The sequence below is a fragment of the Prunus avium genome, chromosome 7 (assembly GCF_965620075.1).
Source record: "Prunus avium chromosome 7, drPruAviu1.hap1.1, whole genome shotgun sequence".
Lineage (NCBI taxonomy): Eukaryota > Viridiplantae > Streptophyta > Magnoliopsida > Rosales > Rosaceae > Prunus > Prunus avium.
This window is the reverse complement of record NC_142290.1, coordinates 201,529-218,566: the sequence shown is the minus strand read 5'-3', so window position 1 is coordinate 218,566 and position 17,038 is coordinate 201,529. Positions and strand designations below refer to the sequence as shown.

Genomic DNA, 17,038 nt, shown 5'->3' with positions numbered 1-17,038 from the left:
CAAATTTTTTCTTTTAAATATTATGATTTTTCAACTCACAGAAGTGATGATTACAATTTAGATTATGGAAATGAGAATATTAGCATTGGGGTGTTTTATAATCTGAGAGGGAAATGAGCTAGTTCAGCACATCGTCACATTAAACAGAACTAGACGTATTTCCCAGCTCACGGAAGCAGAAAGAAAACCAAAGGTAACGAACTGAATGGTTATGGTAAACATAAATTAGGAAGAACAATCCGTCTCTTACAGCCCCACACACACGCACGAATGAAATGGTGATACCATTTTGCTTACTCAGCCGGCAAAACTAATACAACTAATTGAATCAAATTGTTATCTCAAGAATTGTAAGTCTGAGCTAATTACAAATGAAGACAAATTAAACTATATTCTCTCATTATTCCCAACATATAGACCAAATCCAATTCCCAAATCAACCCAATATCAGTTTATGAGGTCGGCTTCTGAGCATTACCAATCGTGCCGCTCAAAGACCACTGGTCGCCAAAAACTGAAAAGGCCACTGAATTTCTTTGCAATAGGTGATTTAGCAGATAATGCGACCTGCAATTATAATGAGGACACAGCCTCTATGGCACTGCCTAGTGGCCATGCTGCTTCAACCAAGGCGTTATTATACTTGACCTTCTTCACCAACGTAATCTCTTGCCACGGATCTAGACCTGTTTAAGATATAGATGCAACCAGTTTCGACGTATTAGAATTCAGATCTAATTTTATCTTAGATGAAATTTCATTGTCAACTTGCTTAACTAGCTAAATCACAATTGAATGAAACCTACCAAATCCATCTACAAGCAATGTAAATTGGTAAACAAGATCCATGCACAAGAATGGCAGATTGTCCTCCTCAGCGTGTGGATAAATGGATTTAGCATCCTCAAGTTTAGTTTCACAAGCACGCTTAGCTGCCTCCTCAAAATTCCCAGGGCGAACTTTGGCAACAGGTTCGTTTGGGTTAACAAAGCCAGCCTGCATATATAATATGTGGTCAGCAAAACCACGTTGTTGTGTAAGATGAACCCTAAACTTTCCATGCACATTACACAAAAACATATAAAAATCAAGAATGATGAAATACCTCAGCAGCTCTGTCGAAGAAAAATGAAGCTACAAAAAGGTTCCGTTGTCCATCCCCTCCTCCACCGTTCCATACCCCTCCAAAGGTGCACTTCATGTGGGTACATGTTGCTTCATTTACTTTGAGTGCCTTCATAGCTACCCTCTTGCATCCCTCAACACTTGATCCAGATGAGGAAGCCGATGCTTTATAAATTTGACCTCCATAATTGTAAGAACCTGAACAACATACCAAAAGTGCCCAACAAACAGCCTATTACGCACTAATCCAAAACCAGAACGTAAAAATGTCAATGCTCTGTACTTCACATAGAGCTGCCCACCCACATGTGATGATTTCTGACTCATTTAAAATATAGAATACTGTCAATGGAGTTAAAGACCTATAAATTATGACAGTTTTGATATTCTAGAGAATGTAAATGCAGCAGCAATGAAGTAAAAAAGTATAAAAAATGATTCAGCTAAAGTGATGAAGAACAAGAATTTGGGATATATTTATAAGAAAGGGAGAAAAAAACTGTCCGCGTGGAAATGGAGCAAATCAACATACCATCATATCCAGCTAAGATGCAGGGGTTGCCAGAATCATCAGAAACCTTTAAAATCTCTGCTCGAGCTGCTAGTAACCCGTAATGCAAGTAACTGCATAAAAACAAAATTAAAACACAATTAACCTAGTCACACAATCCTATAAGAGTTATGTCATTTGAAATGATGTTGAGGAAATAAACGAATGCAAAACAAAACAATGAAACAGAAAAATAAATCCTGACATCATTAAGCAGGAAGAAAGAGAGAAACCTGTGAACATAGAGGTTATATTTTGTTCCTTTAAGAGTCATTTCTCTTACATACGAATCATCTCCATCTGATAACCTCGGTGCCTTTGCGGCATCTGCCTCTGAGATGGCATAAGCCATTTGAACAGATCCACCCCCAAGATCGACTACACCAACAGTATCTGAATACTTCTTCCCAACATTTCCGAGTAGATAGTTTATTGTCACCTGAAGACAAGAGAAAGTAAAACCATGACTGCTTTTTTTTCTTCTTCTTCTTGGTTATGGATACGTATGCACATACAAGTATGGCAATTATTCCCCAAATCTTGGGTGTTAATCTCTCCATCTTTACTTATGTATGCTTCACAGATAACAATTTCATAAGTTAGTTTTTCAAAAAAATTTGGATTGTTTAATATACTGCATTGTCTGCCATAAAATAAACACCATTGTTTAATCGTTAGGAATTGCATTCAGACTTCTGAATCTTTATCAATTTTTATTCTATGAAAAAAGATATTTTACAGATACCCGGAGAGCAGAGTCCAGAAGGCAGAAGCAATTAAGGGAAGGTATATAAGTGAAATAAATGAGTGCATAAATTGAAAGAATAAAAATAAAACAAAACAAATTCCTAGCATACCCATTGGAAGGAACCCTCTTGAGTTCCATCAATAACAGTGACGGAATCGGGTTTGGAGCTGAGGCTGCTTCTTTCTTTCAGCAGATCCCGAACCTTTCGAAAGAAAGACAAACAACTATGTCAATTGAGTTTCAAAAATGGAAATGCAGATGAATGGAAGAAAAATTAACCAGATTCCGGGGAAAAAGAAAGAGAAAGAAGAAGATAGAGATACATACGGCTTGGAGAATGCGGTCAGAAGCATCGCCCTCCAAAGCCCTCAAACCAGCAGTAGCCCCAACGCGGACGGGAGTGAAGGAGCGCAGGTCTTTTGGGACAGCCCTTTCGGCCTCGTCGAGAAGCCCAGTGAGGGACTCGGCAGCAGAGCGAGGGTCCTTGGCATAAGCGCTCAAGCCAGGCTTGACTTGATCGAAGAGCTCGAGATCCTTGCCGATGGGGAGGAGCTGGAGGTTGTGGTCGAAGCAGAAGACGTGGACGCGGCTGCCGGAGCTGCCGGCGTCAAAGATCACGGCATAAGAGGTCTTGGGAGGCAGCTTGCGGTGGTTGTGGTTGGTGGTGACGGTGGTGGACAGCTCGCCGCCTCCGCCCCCTCCTCCGGGCATGACGTAGAGGACCATGGTGAGGAGGAGGAGAGGGACAGAGATGACGAGGAGGACGCTCCTGTATCTGTACATTTTGTCGGAGAAGGAGTCGTATTGGGGATTGCCCATGCCGATTCCTCTTCCGCCGGGACGCTTGAGCATCTTGTTGTCGGAGTAGTCGGAGAGGGGGTCGTGCTGGGAATGGGAATGATCGGACGGTGGAGAATTGGTCTGGATCAGAGTCTGAGCCTCGAGCAGTTCAGCCGACGAAGGCGATCTGTATCGGATCTGACCGTTGAGATTGAGGGGCTGCTGCTTCCCTTCCTGTGCCGGCTCCAGATTGGAGTATTAATCCTGGGATAAAATAATCCCAACTCTCTGACTCTGCCACTCGAGTTACAGACTGCTCTGCCTGGGATCTAAATCTCTCAGTCTATCTATCTCCTCTCCTCTGTGTCAAAAGGAATTGATAAGCAAAGGAGTTTCAGCCAGCCCCAACCTACAATGCCTTTTGCCTTTTGCTTCCCAGAATCTATACATATACATACATATATATATATATATATATAGAGAGAGAGAGAGAGAGAGAGAGAGAGAGAGAGAGAGAGAGAGGCCACTGCAGTGCAGAGTCTGCAGAGTGCAAGAGACGAGAGCAATGGTTGTTGGGTTGGGATGATGTTTGCGGACTTGGGATGAATGAACCAACATTACCCCTCACGCCTCACCCTCTGCCTACAATTTTATAGCTACAATTTTACGACAAAAAAAAAACACAAAATATGAAATATTGCATTACCATAAACAAATAATTAATCTTAAGAAAAACTCTTTGTGTAAAGTAAAAGTATACACAAAAATAAAACGAATTTCCTAAAAGTATACACATTTCTTATATTTCCCGTAAAGTTCCTCTTTACGTATTTCGTATGGGGCCAGCCTTAGACATACATTACACTTTACATTACCAATTTCAGTATGGTTTCAAACCCACATTTATCTCAAAGTTTTTTTTAAAATTCTTTTTTTTTTTGGTCGAAACAAAGATTAGATTGAGCATTGTCTGAGGATCTCTAAATTCTTACAATCATACATTAATTTTAAGGCTAATGTAGTAAGAAAATCACAAAACCAAATACAATCTCTCTCAAAAGCTCTTTTCCTCTTTTGTCAGAAAACTCAGGCACCTATTCAAAACCCAATTTTCTTTTTGCCCCAGATCTCTACGAAAAAATAAGGAATTGTTGTCATTTTCTAATTGGTTCTTAGTGTGTCAAAAAAATTTAAAAACTAATTAGAAAATGACAAATGACTAGTTTTTGATTTTTCTCTCCAAATAGGCTATGTATGGGTATTTGTAGAATATGTCATGTTAGAATAGGCCTATTTATGAAAAGCCCTTCATTTTTCATCCTTGGTTGTTTGTTGATTGGAAGAATATTTACTTTACAGCTTTAGGGTTTCAATTTCAAGAGGATTGAGGGTTAATTTTAGGAGGAGAAGTCATTCAATTCGTTGATTTCACATAGTCCTGCTAGACAAGAGTTGGTGCTTTGAAGATGCTTTGATTAGTGTCAGGAGAAATTGAGTGGTATGCTCTGTGTCTTTGTGGCACTCTCTCCTCATTTCAGTAGCGTTATGAGGCGATTCATCGGATGCAAGACTCCGATTTGGCACTGGTATTGCTTGTTGATGTTGCTCTGTATTATGAGTTGGCTTCTGGTGAGTTTGTTTTATTGTTTGATTTCTAGCATGTATGAGGTGTTGTGAATTTGTACTGATTTAGTCTCCTTCTTTAGGGGCTGCTGTGTAATGCAAGTTCTGTAGTTCTTCAATGGAAATCTTATTTATCGCAAAAATAAAAATAAAAATAATGTTCTTCTTCTCATGTCCAATGGAAGCCAATTCCTCAACTACCATATTTGATTCTCGAAAAACATACCGAATTTGTAAAATCGGCATTTCAAGCAAGAGATATATACATTGCTTCATAAAAGATGCATTGTTTATTTATTTATTAACATAAGCGATATTCTAAACCGCAGAGGAGGAGCAGGAGGTTTCTCAAACACACTGTCAATGAGTCATGGGGGTTCGAACCTAAGACTATTGGGCTGCAAGTTAAGGCCTTCTTCCACTATGCTAGACCTCGTTGGCAAAGTTGCATTATTTTTTGTTGACGAGGGTTGAAAGATTTTTATATATATGATGGTCACCTGTTTTGGACGATAAGTTGTTCCAATTTAAATGACATGAGAGTGAAGAGTCATGTACGAATGACTTTAGGATTCAATATCTTAAACTTCTGAATAGGTTACATAGAATGGTTAATGCAAGTCTGTTAATTAGGTTGGGATAGCCTAAAGGTGTGACCATGACAATGGACACTCTCTCAACTTTATCATGCATGGTAAGAGCAGTTGGCCTTATGGTCATTGCAATGAGTAAACACTTTCTCCCAGTTGTTATCACAAGCTTAACTTTATGCTTTTCGCTATTCTCTCTTTGAAACCTTTAAACACCGTGTGTTAGTACTATGACTGGCCAAACAACTAGATGCAATGTTAAGAGTCCCACATCGACATATTGCAAGACGTGAGGGCTCTCCCTTACCTACCTATAAAGGGAGACCACTCTCCACTTTGAAGGGTATTCGATATCTTCTTCCCCCTCTATTTGGGATCAACCCTTTGTACAATGTAATCACAACTACTTATTACAATGAGAACATCTCTTTTTGCAAACGAAGCATATTCTAGCAAACTATGTACATCTGTTGTCTGACGCATAATCACACCCAGATCCTGGGGACATTAGGCCCCCCATCAAAGAATATCACGGTGGGCGTTTCCAAATGCCTCGTGTACTATATCGGGCATCGCTTGGAAAAGTAGATCAATCAAAAAGATGGCGGAAAATCTGGAAGAAAAAAAAGGATGGCAGAAAACAGAGCTGGAAGGGAGAAATATCTAATGAACGGATGGCAAAGCCTGCCATTTAACCCAGCTATTATCAATGCTCTCTAGTTGAACATGCTGAAATTCATTGCCAGCAGGCGCATAAAGAATGCCAACGCCAAAACACAACTTGACTAGACAGTCATTTTATTTGATCCACAATTTGAAGACAGGTTTACCAACCCTAAGGTCCTCCTTATCTTCGGATGAAAATGACCAGAAAGAAGCTACCCGCCTCGCCTCTTCTCTTCAGGCCTTCTTGGCCTTCTTCTTTTTGCCTTTGGCAGGTAGGGGGGGAAAGACAGCACGGAAGATCCAACCAGCCAATATTGCTCCTATGAAGGGGCAAATCCAATAAACATAAAACTGCTCCCATGTGTTGTGCCAATTGTTTAGATATGCCCAACCAAATGCCTGCGAACACAACAAATAATACATTTTATAAGGTCACTAGATATGATAACAGCACAAAAAAGATCTAATATTATTTTATTTAAAATCAAATGATACAAAAGAATAACAGCAACAGATTTAGAAAAGAGAGAAATAACTTGACCAAAAAACAAAAGAAAAAATATCATAAATAATTCAGTTGCCAAGCCATTTGCTTCTCCATTCATAAATCAATCCAACAGAGGATTCAGATTCTGAAAACTATTCAAGCAAAAGAAATGAACAAAGGGATAGTGGTTGTAGTACCTTAGCAGTTGTAAAGTGAAGTCTGAGTTCAATACAATCCAAAGGAAACTGTCCAAGGTGCACAACTCAACACATAAAATTGCCATCTCTTCCCACGAGGGAATAACCAAAACAATGAACGATCAGTCTTTGCCTATAAAATTCACGACATGTATCAGAACTATATAAGTTCTAGACTATTTGAAGTGATGAAGATTGTACATGCATTGTTCTTGAGTGAAACAAGCGAGCCCCTTCCAATTTATCTAGTAACCTGACCATCTCAGCTATCTCCGCCTCGTTCAGATTTTTCTCCTAAGACCAAAGTTCCAACTATAATGGTACAAAGAAGGATCCGCAAAACATGAAATACTCTCTTGATGTTTTTTGGACAGTCAGAATAATCTGGGATACAGTTCTTTCAACAGTCCAACCTCCAACCAACAATCCCCCCAGAACATCACCCTCTCCCTGTTGCTTACTACAAATTCACAACAGAAATGAAGGAAACCTGAAGGAAATATCTTTCCAAGGGCTACAACTTGAGCCTCTCACTAAAAGGTTTGCATCCCACCCATTAGTAGCCTCCCCATATTTACTTCTTATCACCTTATGCCATAACAAACTTGTTTCCCTCAGATACCTCCATAACCACTTAGCAAGTAAAGCTTTATTCCTCTCACTCAAATTGGCCACACCTAAACCCCCATCCTCCTTACTTAAGGCCATCACCAAAGTTCAGACTCTGCTTTTTCGGGAAGGCCATTAGTAACTGAAGAAGTGTAATGTTAAAAAGTTATATCTCATGGAACAAAAACAAGACTAGTCCTCTGCTATCAACTTTACGACCAAACCCCACTATATTTCTCATCCTAGACACCATACTTGTTGAATTTTCCTACAACACTAATTCTAAAATTTCCCCTTCCCGTAAATCCAAACTGGCGAGACCAATTATCCAACATTAAATTCAATATGAGATGAAAAACAACCTAAATTCCTCTTCAACTAACGCGGTAACCTTTCAATGTTGTCAAATAGAAGTATAGGGAAATGGGCTATTAATGGCTTGAAATCTTAGATTGAACATGTTTATCTTGCTTATTATATACTTGATCTTACAATTAACAAAACAAATTGGCAACAACTTTCTCTGGATTAAGAAGTCATCAACGCATTTGAGATTTTGAGTTTGTTATCATTTCAACTATTAGTCAGTTTAAGTCAAGCATTTGTCATTCACCAAATGACTTGTCAAAAGATAAACAAAGCATTTACAAACGGCCTAGAAAGGAAATACAAGATCAAAATTAAGAAGAGGCAAAACATCATCAGACATACAATAATTCAAACAATAAACCTAACTGGAAGCTCTCCTTAGATTTTAAATAGAAGAGATGTATTTTTCAACTGAAGTTAGAAACTCACCAATTAATACATCTTACTCTCTTCTTCCCAGGAAGATTATCTTTCATTTAAAGAAGAAAACAAAATACATTTCAAGGAAACAGTAATTAATGCATTCACACTAGCCTATTCAGTCCTGTATTTCCTTCATTACCCACAATTTTCACTGTTTAAAATCTAAACATAACAGCGATACAGAGAGATACTTCAAGAAAATGAAATCATTGTGCCTTGACTTCTTTTATACTCAGAAATTCCCCAAACCCGCTTCGCGAACTTGGACTACCTGCCCAACCCTACAATCTTTTGTGCCTTGACTTTTCAAACTGGGAAAATGGTTCCAGATAGGGGGAAAGTAGAGAGGAACCTTTTAAACAATAAGGAAACATTGGCATTTATATTTTAATCGTTAAGGTCCTATCAAAAAAATATCATAACCAGTAAGGAAATACCACTAATGTGGTGAATACAGCAGTCCTTACATTCTATTGTTGTATTACTTTTCCAGTGATATATTACAACCAAAAGAATTTTGAAACTAAAGCTACGAAAGGACTGCTGTCACGAACAAATTGAAGGGTTATTTATGTCGAACTTATGAACAGAAGATGGCCACAGTAAAATAACAGAAATAGAACTAGAAACGGAATTCATACTTAATGAATCAGATGAAAATAAACAAAGTTCCTAACATCTGTGCGCAACTCTCTTCCTCCGTCTCTCTTTCCGTTTGTCTAACTTCTAATCTAAGATGGCCGTAAATTTTTTTAATCTTTTATAATGTCGCATATTCATACTCAATGAATCAGATGAAAATAAACATGTTCAAATATTTATGCACAACTCTCTCTCACTCTCTCTCTCTCTCTCTCTCTCTCTCTCTCTCTCTCACACACACACACACACACACACACACACAAACACACACAGGGGTGGAGCTAGAATTGTAAAGTTGGGGGGGCCAAAATAGAAAATACAAGTATATCAAACACCAAAGTATTCAAGATACATGTGAGAGCTAAATATTTCTAACTTAAACATGTCTGCTTTGTTTGAGAGGGGCCATTAACTTAAATTATAAGTTGTCTATTACTAATTCTATATATTATATATAATACAATAGAGGACACATAAATAATCTTGGGGAGCCAGGGTCACTCATGGCCTAGGAGTGGCTTCGCCACTGCACACACACACACGAAGCATACAAAGAGTAGTGGCTGGAGAGGTTTTTTTCGAGAGGGTGAACACCAAAAATGTGGGCAAAATAAAGGTGATAGTGCAAGGAGACAAGGCATTTATAAGGAAGGTAGAAAGTACATTGAAATAGAAGCCAAAGAGGATAAACGTTTCTTGTTTTTCTCCTCTCCTGTAGCTTTTATATTTTTTAGCATAATTGTGTTTATTACTCTGCTTTACAGACAGGAAGATGCCATTTCCATTTTGTCCATGTGTCCCATAAATCATATATTGACAACTACCGTACAAACAAAAGCCGAAGAGCATAATAGCAATGTCAAAGAATAAAGAAAGATATCACAAGGGGTTCAATGATAGTAACCAAACACACTTAGTATTATGATAAGCACCACCAATCTGATATAGCGTATCTCATTTACTACAATAGAAAATATCCCATCCTCGTAATGGATCAAGGGGAAACAATGAATTTCTTAAACATGAGTTCCAATAGTAAAACATACATCTTAAGGACGAGTTATCAAAAAGCAGCACACTAGCACAGGAAAAGTATAACCATTATTGTAGGATTTTTATAGTGATGCTGTATTAAATTTAATATGTTTCCTACTACTGCAAGGAATCGATATGGTATATGCAAAAGAGAAAGAATGACATTATAACTATGATTAATGAAAAAAAAAAAAAAAGAGCATGGTTTACTTACATTGGCTGGATTCATGGAAGGGCCGGTATAGACAGAACCGGCAACAACCAATGTGACAGTGACCACAGAAAGTAGCAACATCTTCAAAACTGGGCTACGAGGACCCTTGAGTATGATTACAAGGACAAGAAAGGAGATTACGAAAGTCAATACCCCCTCAGCGATAGCTCCAGTATGCACGTCAACTTTTAATGAAGGCCCTCCAAGCATGTGCTTGTACTGCTGTGGCATGACCTCGTTAATGGCTAGTACTCCACCCACAGCACCCAAAGCCTATGGAAGAAAAGAGAGATGTATTTTATATGAAATTTTGATCGTTAATTAGGATTTTTTATATTAAGCAGCCTAGAATCATTTTGGGTTCTTTTCTATACATCCATAGGTTGAGAGCAAGGCATAAAGTAAGTTTCTTTTTTGCAACAATGAGCAGAGCAGATTCTGTTAGTTAAATTGCAACAGCAGAGCAGTCAGCAGCAGATGATAAATTCTTAAATGATGCATTGCATAGTTTTGATATGGGCAATAAGAATTGAACAAAACTGAGTAGAGAGAGAGAGAGAGAGTGATTAATTAGTAAGGAAGGCTTATGGTTTAGGGTGAGGTGACCTGAGCAGGGAAGCGGAGGGCCATGGAGAAGAGGGTGTCGGCGCCAAGGCCGGCGGCGTAAAAGGAGGCAGTGCCAGTGGGGTTGAAGCTGGCCCCACCCAAGGCGTCTCCGAGGAAGGTGAAGACAAATACAAGGACGAAGACAAGGGCGGTGGTGATGAAGAGAGGCGGCCATGAAAGGTCCTGAACCCCAACGGCATTTGCGATGAAGCTGGTGGCTAGTCCAAGCGTCGATGCGCAGGAAATCCACAAGAAGGTGAGCACAGTGTCTCCAACAGCTGCCTTAGTCGCACCCATCTCTTCTGATATCTGATCTCTTTTCTTCTTCGTTGTTGTCTTTCCAAGTAAAAATACGAGCAGAGCAGATGTCTTTGCTTTGTCTATCTATTTGGTCAAAGGCAGAAGGGAAGACACCATCAACATTCATTCAAGATTCAAGGATATACAGCCTTGTTGGAGTTTATAATAATAAAATAATATACAAAAAGAAAATTGACAAAATAATTGAGTGAGAAACTAAACTGACTGACTGACTGGTATGTAATGTAATTGTAACTGAAATTAAACAAATTGGTTGGAGGAGAGGAGATGAAGGAGATGATGGAGATCCTAGACTGATGTGATGAGACTAGTAGGCGGTTATAGAGTTAGCAGGCGGAAGAAGACGTTTCCATTCACCACACACACTCTCTCTCTCTCTCATACGCAATTGTTGGAGATGAGCCTTCTCACTTCACTACTACTAGGATTGGGGCAGTTGGGTTGGGCCCATGTATTACTTTCTTCCTTCGCTTTCCTGGACCTTTTTATTCGTGAAAAGCTCTTCTTCTTTTTTATGAGCAAGGAGGACAACCCCCACTTACAAACAGGGGACCAAGTTTTGAGTCTTCTTATATTACTAGACCAACTTCTGAAAACCTCTGCTAAAAACCCCTTTACTCAAATAAAGTCATCTGTTACTCATGCCGATACATGATGATGTGGCAGATGTAGGCCCAATTTATTTTTTTGGCTGCTACTTTTTTTTTATTTATAAATGGTGACAGAAATTTATTAGATCAATGGAAAAAAAAAACAAGAGAGAGTACAAAAGACAAATATTGTAAAGCAAGTCATCTTATTAGCAGCGAACATGGGTAAATCTTCCCTAGCCAAAGAGCTGAAAAGATATGTAGAGAAAAACTCAACAAACTCAACAAAGTCTCTAAAATTATGAGAGAAAAATAACATATACAGCTGAATAGAGTTTTTGAACTTTTTGAACAAACAAGATCAAAACCAAAGAACTAAAACAACGCTAACAAAAAGGAAAAACAAATGTCATTAATCTTCCTTTAGGACATGACGTAGAGAGCATCACCTAGTCACTCCATAGCCTATGTTTGTGCAAATTTCTCACGGAAGAATATTTGCATGTAGATCATTCACCTTTTGAGCTTCCTTATCTCTCTTCCTCGGTTCCTGCAAAACAAATAGGAGTAAAAGACCACACCCGAGAGGTGTTGGCCAAAGGCCCTCCGATGTCTAAGTTAGTTCAATTGAATATTTGAGAAACAATAATTAAAAGGGGTATGGAGTTTTCTCTTACGGGGAGAGTTAGGTGGCTGGAGCCGTGTGTGGCGGCACTTGGCCGTGTGACATTACTATCATTGAAAATGATTAATTTTCTTTGGAGTAGCAAATGCAATTAATCCAACACTTCCTTCAAGAAAAATTTATAGTTTCTATAGTTTGATGGTTTTTTTGTTGTCAACAATATGATGTTTTTTTTTATACATATATTTTATGATTTTATGTAGTTGAATGAAATTGCTATGTTTAAAAATATATATATACATGTGCAAAAAAAAAAAAACATTTCCATGTTAAACTGTGATTACATACAAAGGGTCTCATTTTAATTTATGGCCCTAGTGTAAGATTTGCATTCAAAACCCTAAGGTGGTCTTCTAATCATTTAAGGATAACTAGTTCAATGTCAATTAGGATTACATGGATCGATTAAATTTAAGACTTGATATATATGACTGATTTAAGATAAATACAAGTGCTTAAGGTTTCCTAATTCTAAATGGATTGAGATACCTACTCCTATTGGTTAAAGGAGTTTAAGTAATCCATGATGAGGAGGATACTTAAACTACACCTATAAAAGGGAGGTCCCTATGCTAACGGCATAATAACGTTCTCATATTATTCTACCCCATCAAGAAGAGACTCGAGAGCCGTATAGCATAGAGATACTGCCCTAATACAAATCTGCCCGAACCAGTCAAGAACACAGCTCCTGCAGAATTCCAGTTTCTTCCCAAGCAAGTAATCAAAGTTCCTGCTGCAGTAATTCTCACAATGTCGAATTAAGGTATGTGTTGTGAATATATAAACCTAGTAAAGTTTACACCTAGGTCATTCAAAAGTCAGGCCCGTCGTGCTTTGAGATTGGTGTCATATCAGCACAAATCCTTAGCTTCACATCCATTCCATATACTGCAACCTAACTAAGTTTAATGAACACTGATATGTGGCATATTGGTTGGCCCAACTATTGTTCCTTCTTTGTCATTGCTTGTTATCACAAATAGGGCTTAGGCATCACCATTCCAAAGAATAAGCTACTTGGGAAGAATACTATAACTTTGTACGTGCCAAAAGTATTTGTGGGCTTTTGGTGAACATTGTGATGCCTTAGGTTTCTAACATGCTATATTTTGGCTGCTATGGTTTACTTGTTGATCAAGAAATGAAAGATTGGACCCTAGAATGGGCTCAAATATTGGTTTTTCTCAAGTGCGTTAGGTGTGCCACTATTAGTGTTTTACTCTCCTAGTAAAAAGAGGTGAAATTGTGTAATGAATGTATTGCCCTTGTTTGATCTTAACCTCTAACCAAAACCACTGTGCTCCAAGTGGGGAATCTAGCTTCAATAGGTTCTTTTCTAAGCCTCAACTAAGAGGACTTCAATATTTCACTTGCTATGAAATAAAACTCGAAAGGAATGAAGATTTTAACTAAATATCGGACAGAAAGTACAATACAAGTTTAAAGGTAAAAAGTGTTCGATGAATACAGTGCAGTTACAAGAAAGCAAATACAAGTCCAAGTATACCTAAATAAACTCAAATGAAAACAATAAAAGGCCTAACAAGGCCTAGGGGAACCATATCGGACAGAAATAACTCTTCTCGGACACAACTATAATCTACTTGAGATAGTACAATATGTCCAATAAGATTTTGTCAACAATATATGCAGTATACATAAGATGTGACATATACAAAGTTGATTTTAAAGACGCTGGAATTGGTGACCAACTTATAAAATCATACCAAGCAATAAAGTTGGAAAAGCATTAAAGTTACAAACAATAGCAATGTAATTCCAAGGAGTTGTCCATTGGGAATTAAACATGTTATGTGTTTGGGAGAAGTTCCAATTAGGAGTTATCAATTGGGAACTCAAAGAATATGAGAGGATTTGATTCAAGTCCTGGCTTTGGTCTGCCGTGAGATACTTTGACAAGGTGTTTGAGTCGAGGGCATTTGAATGTTGTTCAAATTGGTTCTTTGTTCTTGGAATTGGCTGTCCTTTGGATCGTAAGTTCTGCTTCCATTTATAGACTCCTTGAATCCTGAAATTGCACGTTTGGTAAAGAGATGTCTTAGCCTTGTGCCCATTCTTTCTCTGTAGGTGAAATGGTGGACTTTGATTTTACTTTGATCCACGTGTTTATCTGTGTTTTACCAAGTTTGATGATGATGATGAGTCTCACAGTTTAAATCACATTTAATGCGATTGCTCAACCTTTCTTTGCCACCTAAGTCTTCTTTAGCCGTCGAAATCAACTTTGAGTTCAAATTTGGGTACTCACACCACACTATTAATTGGGTAAAAGCTGCTTAACAACTGTTTTATAGGAAAGTCAAAGTTTTTGGAGAAGATTGACATTGGGCCCCAATCTTTGGACATTTAGTTTTCTAATTCTGAACGGCCCAAAAAACCATTTTACTGAGAGAGTCCTTTTGTTGGGCCTTTAGACATTCTTAATCCAAACGTATTGTATCGTGAAAACAAATCAAAGCGCGTTACGTGTGGCAACATCATGGTTTGAAATATTACTCAAAGTATGTTAATTAATTATTTGCGGTATAAGAATGAACTGGGTATTCTGAATTAACAATAATTTGTATTTAAAACCATTCATCTTGGCTATAATTACATTAATTGATTTCTTACATTCTGTCTGTCCGACGGGTCCTGGTCTGCTTGATTGACCATGCGTTGGTCAATGTTTATCATTTAGAGTTGACTTTTGTTCAATGGGCCTGGGCCTTAGACATGGTTGATTAGTTTGGTCAACGTTTGACCATTTGAATGGGTTTTGTTTATTGGGCCTTCGTTGCTTATAGAATTTGCCCAAATAATTAGGAAATTGGCCTATGCTAATTTTGATCCTTGAGGAGAGTCTATCTATTGGGAGGGGGGAATGTTGCTGAGTTGGGCATTTAATCTGAGCTAGCTAAGTCAGTTTCTGGTTGGGAAATGTTAGCTAATATTAGGGTTTAGGTGGAATTATTTATATTGTATGAGATATGCCCAGTTAAGTGATACTAAAAAATACCAATAGTAGTAATGTTTTAATCATATTTCCATGAATAAAAGAATGAACCAAAACAAACATATCCAACTTCACAGAAGAAATTTGACCCAACAAAAAAGAAAAAGAAAAAGAAAAAGAAAGAACAAGTCCACAGACGAAACTAAACAGCATTAACATACCCCCCAAGGCCTCAACACAAGCAATTGAAGCAAACTCAAAGTACTGCCAATTGAATTCAAGAATTAGCGAAGCTAGTGGCAATGGGGATGACAATGACAAGAATGAGCAGGAGCAGGATTATGACTCCAATACACATCCACTTCCTGCTGCTCCTCTGGTATCCCTTGGCAGTCGTCAGATGTTTTGTTCCATCCTTCACATAGTGGGAAGCGTTCATGACATGGTGTTCAATATCATCCATCTGCTCTCCCTGAGCCTCCACCATCACAGCCATGTCTAAGAATATCTGATGCAGCTCCAGCAGGCTCTTCTCAATCTCCTTCGCCGCGTCGTGCCTGTCCTGTATCTCCACCACAGTTTCCAGCACCTTTCCCCTCCCATGCTCTTGTATGGCCTTCCCAAGAAACTCCTCGCCGCCGTTTCCATCCCCATTCGAGATGATCTTTTCGATAACCTCCTCATCCGGGTGCTCTCCAGTCACCGTGAAGTAGCGTCTCCCCACAGTCTCCTTGTACTCGGTCATCATCCTCTGTCTCAGGCCCTGGAAATCCATCATAAGCTCCTTGAGCTTCTTTCGCAGTCCGTTGGTGACGGCAATTCTGGTCCTGTAAATCGGGGTGCCTTCTTTGTAGGCGGAGAGCCTCCTGTTGGCTGCGTTGGCGCGGTCCATGTCCTCCAGCTGAGATCTGATAGTCCTGGTTTTCTTCAGCACCGTCATAATGTCCGCATTAATTCTGCTGCGCAAGGACTGCAAAGCTTCAGACTTATGGAGGGACTTGCTCTCCTCGTTGGTTTGCTGTAGACGCCCCAGAATGTCCCGGACAGAACCCATCTCCTGCTTCACCTTTTCGGCCTCTTCCAAGAACAGACCAAGGTCGGTGTGCATATGGGTCGTGGAAGATGACATCTCCACATTATTATGCCCAGCTTCAAGGTCCAAATCTTTCATAGCCTCTTTCTTTAGATCCACATAGTTGGTGAAGGATTTTGTCATCAGGTCGTTCATCTTTCTTGCCTTTTCTTTTCCTTCCCTTTCCTTTCCTTTTAAGTTTGTTGGCAGCCAAAGATCCTGCATTTTTAATCGATTTGTACAAATTAAACAAAACTAGATTATAATTTATACCCAGATTCAAAAATTGCCTTTTTAATTCATTTAACTAGCTACTACTATATAAAGGAAATTGTCGAAATGGATTAGTTTGAAGAGAATTTTTGCCTACCTTTGCCAAATACAGAGTGGGAGGAGCTGCAAGCACTTCGGTTGCTTATTTTTGGGAATGAGCGAGAATTAGGCAAGAAATCAATCAGCGGCAAGATATCTCAGGTTCTTTCTTCACTTTCAAATGAAATGCAACAAAGAGCTAAGCGGATGACCAGCTTTATCACAATGAAATTTCTAAACGGCTATATTCAAGTTTTAAAGAACTCTGTATTAGAAAAGTAGCCGTTGATTGGCAACAAAAAATTTAAGAAAAGAGAAAAGTAGCCGTTGAGATCCCAACGGCTATAATTCAAATATAATCCGTCAGCTGAGGAGAGGAGAGAGGAGGTTTGGGCTCTGCTTAACCATAAACCAAGTAGGAACTTCACTTTCACT

At 38.7% G+C, this 17,038-nt stretch overlaps 3 protein-coding genes across 5 annotated transcripts; all 3 read right to left on the bottom strand.

The window, feature by feature from the left end:
• Positions 1-194: 194 nt before the first annotated feature.
• Positions 195-3,830, bottom strand: LOC110770308 (apyrase 2). Its single transcript, XM_021974421.2, has 7 exons — positions 2,751-3,830; positions 2,533-2,625; positions 1,909-2,114; positions 1,658-1,749; positions 1,106-1,323; positions 807-996; positions 195-686 (listed from the first exon to the last, which is right to left on the bottom strand). Exons 1-7 carry the CDS (start codon positions 3,273-3,275, stop codon positions 574-576), a joined length of 1,437 nt encoding a protein of 478 aa, XP_021830113.1. The 5' UTR covers positions 3,276-3,830; the 3' UTR covers positions 195-573.
• Positions 3,831-6,078: 2,248 nt separating this feature from the next.
• Positions 6,079-11,520, bottom strand: SIP1A (small and basic intrinsic protein 1A). 3 transcript variants are annotated; one of them, XM_021974430.2, is made up of 4 exons: positions 11,187-11,506; positions 10,665-11,048; positions 10,059-10,331; positions 6,079-6,481 (listed from the first exon to the last, which is right to left on the bottom strand). In XM_021974430.2, the coding sequence occupies exons 2-4, from the start codon at positions 10,959-10,961 to the stop codon at positions 6,317-6,319; spliced, it is 735 nt and encodes a 244-aa protein (XP_021830122.1). In that variant the 5' UTR covers positions 10,962-11,048; positions 11,187-11,506; the 3' UTR covers positions 6,079-6,316. The 3 variants fall into 3 exon arrangements, with proteins under 3 accessions (XP_021830122.1, XP_021830121.1, XP_021830123.1); XM_021974431.2 differs by adding an exon at positions 6,767-6,899 and having other exon boundaries at positions 6,343-6,481; positions 10,665-11,520; XM_021974429.2 differs by having other exon boundaries at positions 10,665-11,506.
• Positions 11,521-15,285: 3,765 nt separating this feature from the next.
• On the bottom strand, positions 15,286-16,859 carry SYP111 (syntaxin of plants 111). The gene is made up of 2 exons (XM_021974433.2): positions 16,662-16,859; positions 15,286-16,510 (listed from the first exon to the last, which is right to left on the bottom strand). The coding sequence occupies exon 2, from the start codon at positions 16,445-16,447 to the stop codon at positions 15,497-15,499; it is 951 nt and encodes a 316-aa protein (XP_021830125.1). The 5' UTR covers positions 16,448-16,510; positions 16,662-16,859; the 3' UTR covers positions 15,286-15,496.
• Between the last annotated feature and the right edge of the window lie 179 nt (positions 16,860-17,038).

Excerpts from the sequence above, each read along its gene's own strand:
- LOC110770308 (XM_021974421.2), bottom strand. The coding sequence starts at position 3,275 with ATGCTCAAGCGTCCCGGCGGAAGAGGAATCGGCATGGGCAATCCCCAA. Across the intron at positions 997-1,105 it reads TCTTCGACAGAGCTGCTGAG|GCTGGCTTTGTTAACCCAAA; the intron begins GTATTTCATCAT and ends TTATATATGCAG. Across the intron at positions 687-806 it reads ATTGCTTGTAGATGGATTTG|GTCTAGATCCGTGGCAAGAG; the intron begins GTAGGTTTCATT and ends TATCTTAAACAG.
- SIP1A (XM_021974429.2), bottom strand. The coding sequence starts at position 10,961 with ATGGGTGCGACTAAGGCAGCTGTTGGAGACACTGTGCTCACCTTCTTG. Across the intron at positions 10,332-10,664 it reads CCCTCCGCTTCCCTGCTCAG|GCTTTGGGTGCTGTGGGTGG; the intron begins GTCACCTCACCC and ends TTTCTTCCATAG. Across the intron at positions 6,482-10,058 it reads CTTCCATGAATCCAGCCAAT|GCATTTGGTTGGGCATATCT; the intron begins GTAAGTAAACCA and ends TTGTGTTCGCAG.
- SYP111 (XM_021974433.2), bottom strand. The coding sequence starts at position 16,447 with ATGAACGACCTGATGACAAAATCCTTCACCAACTATGTGGATCTAAAG.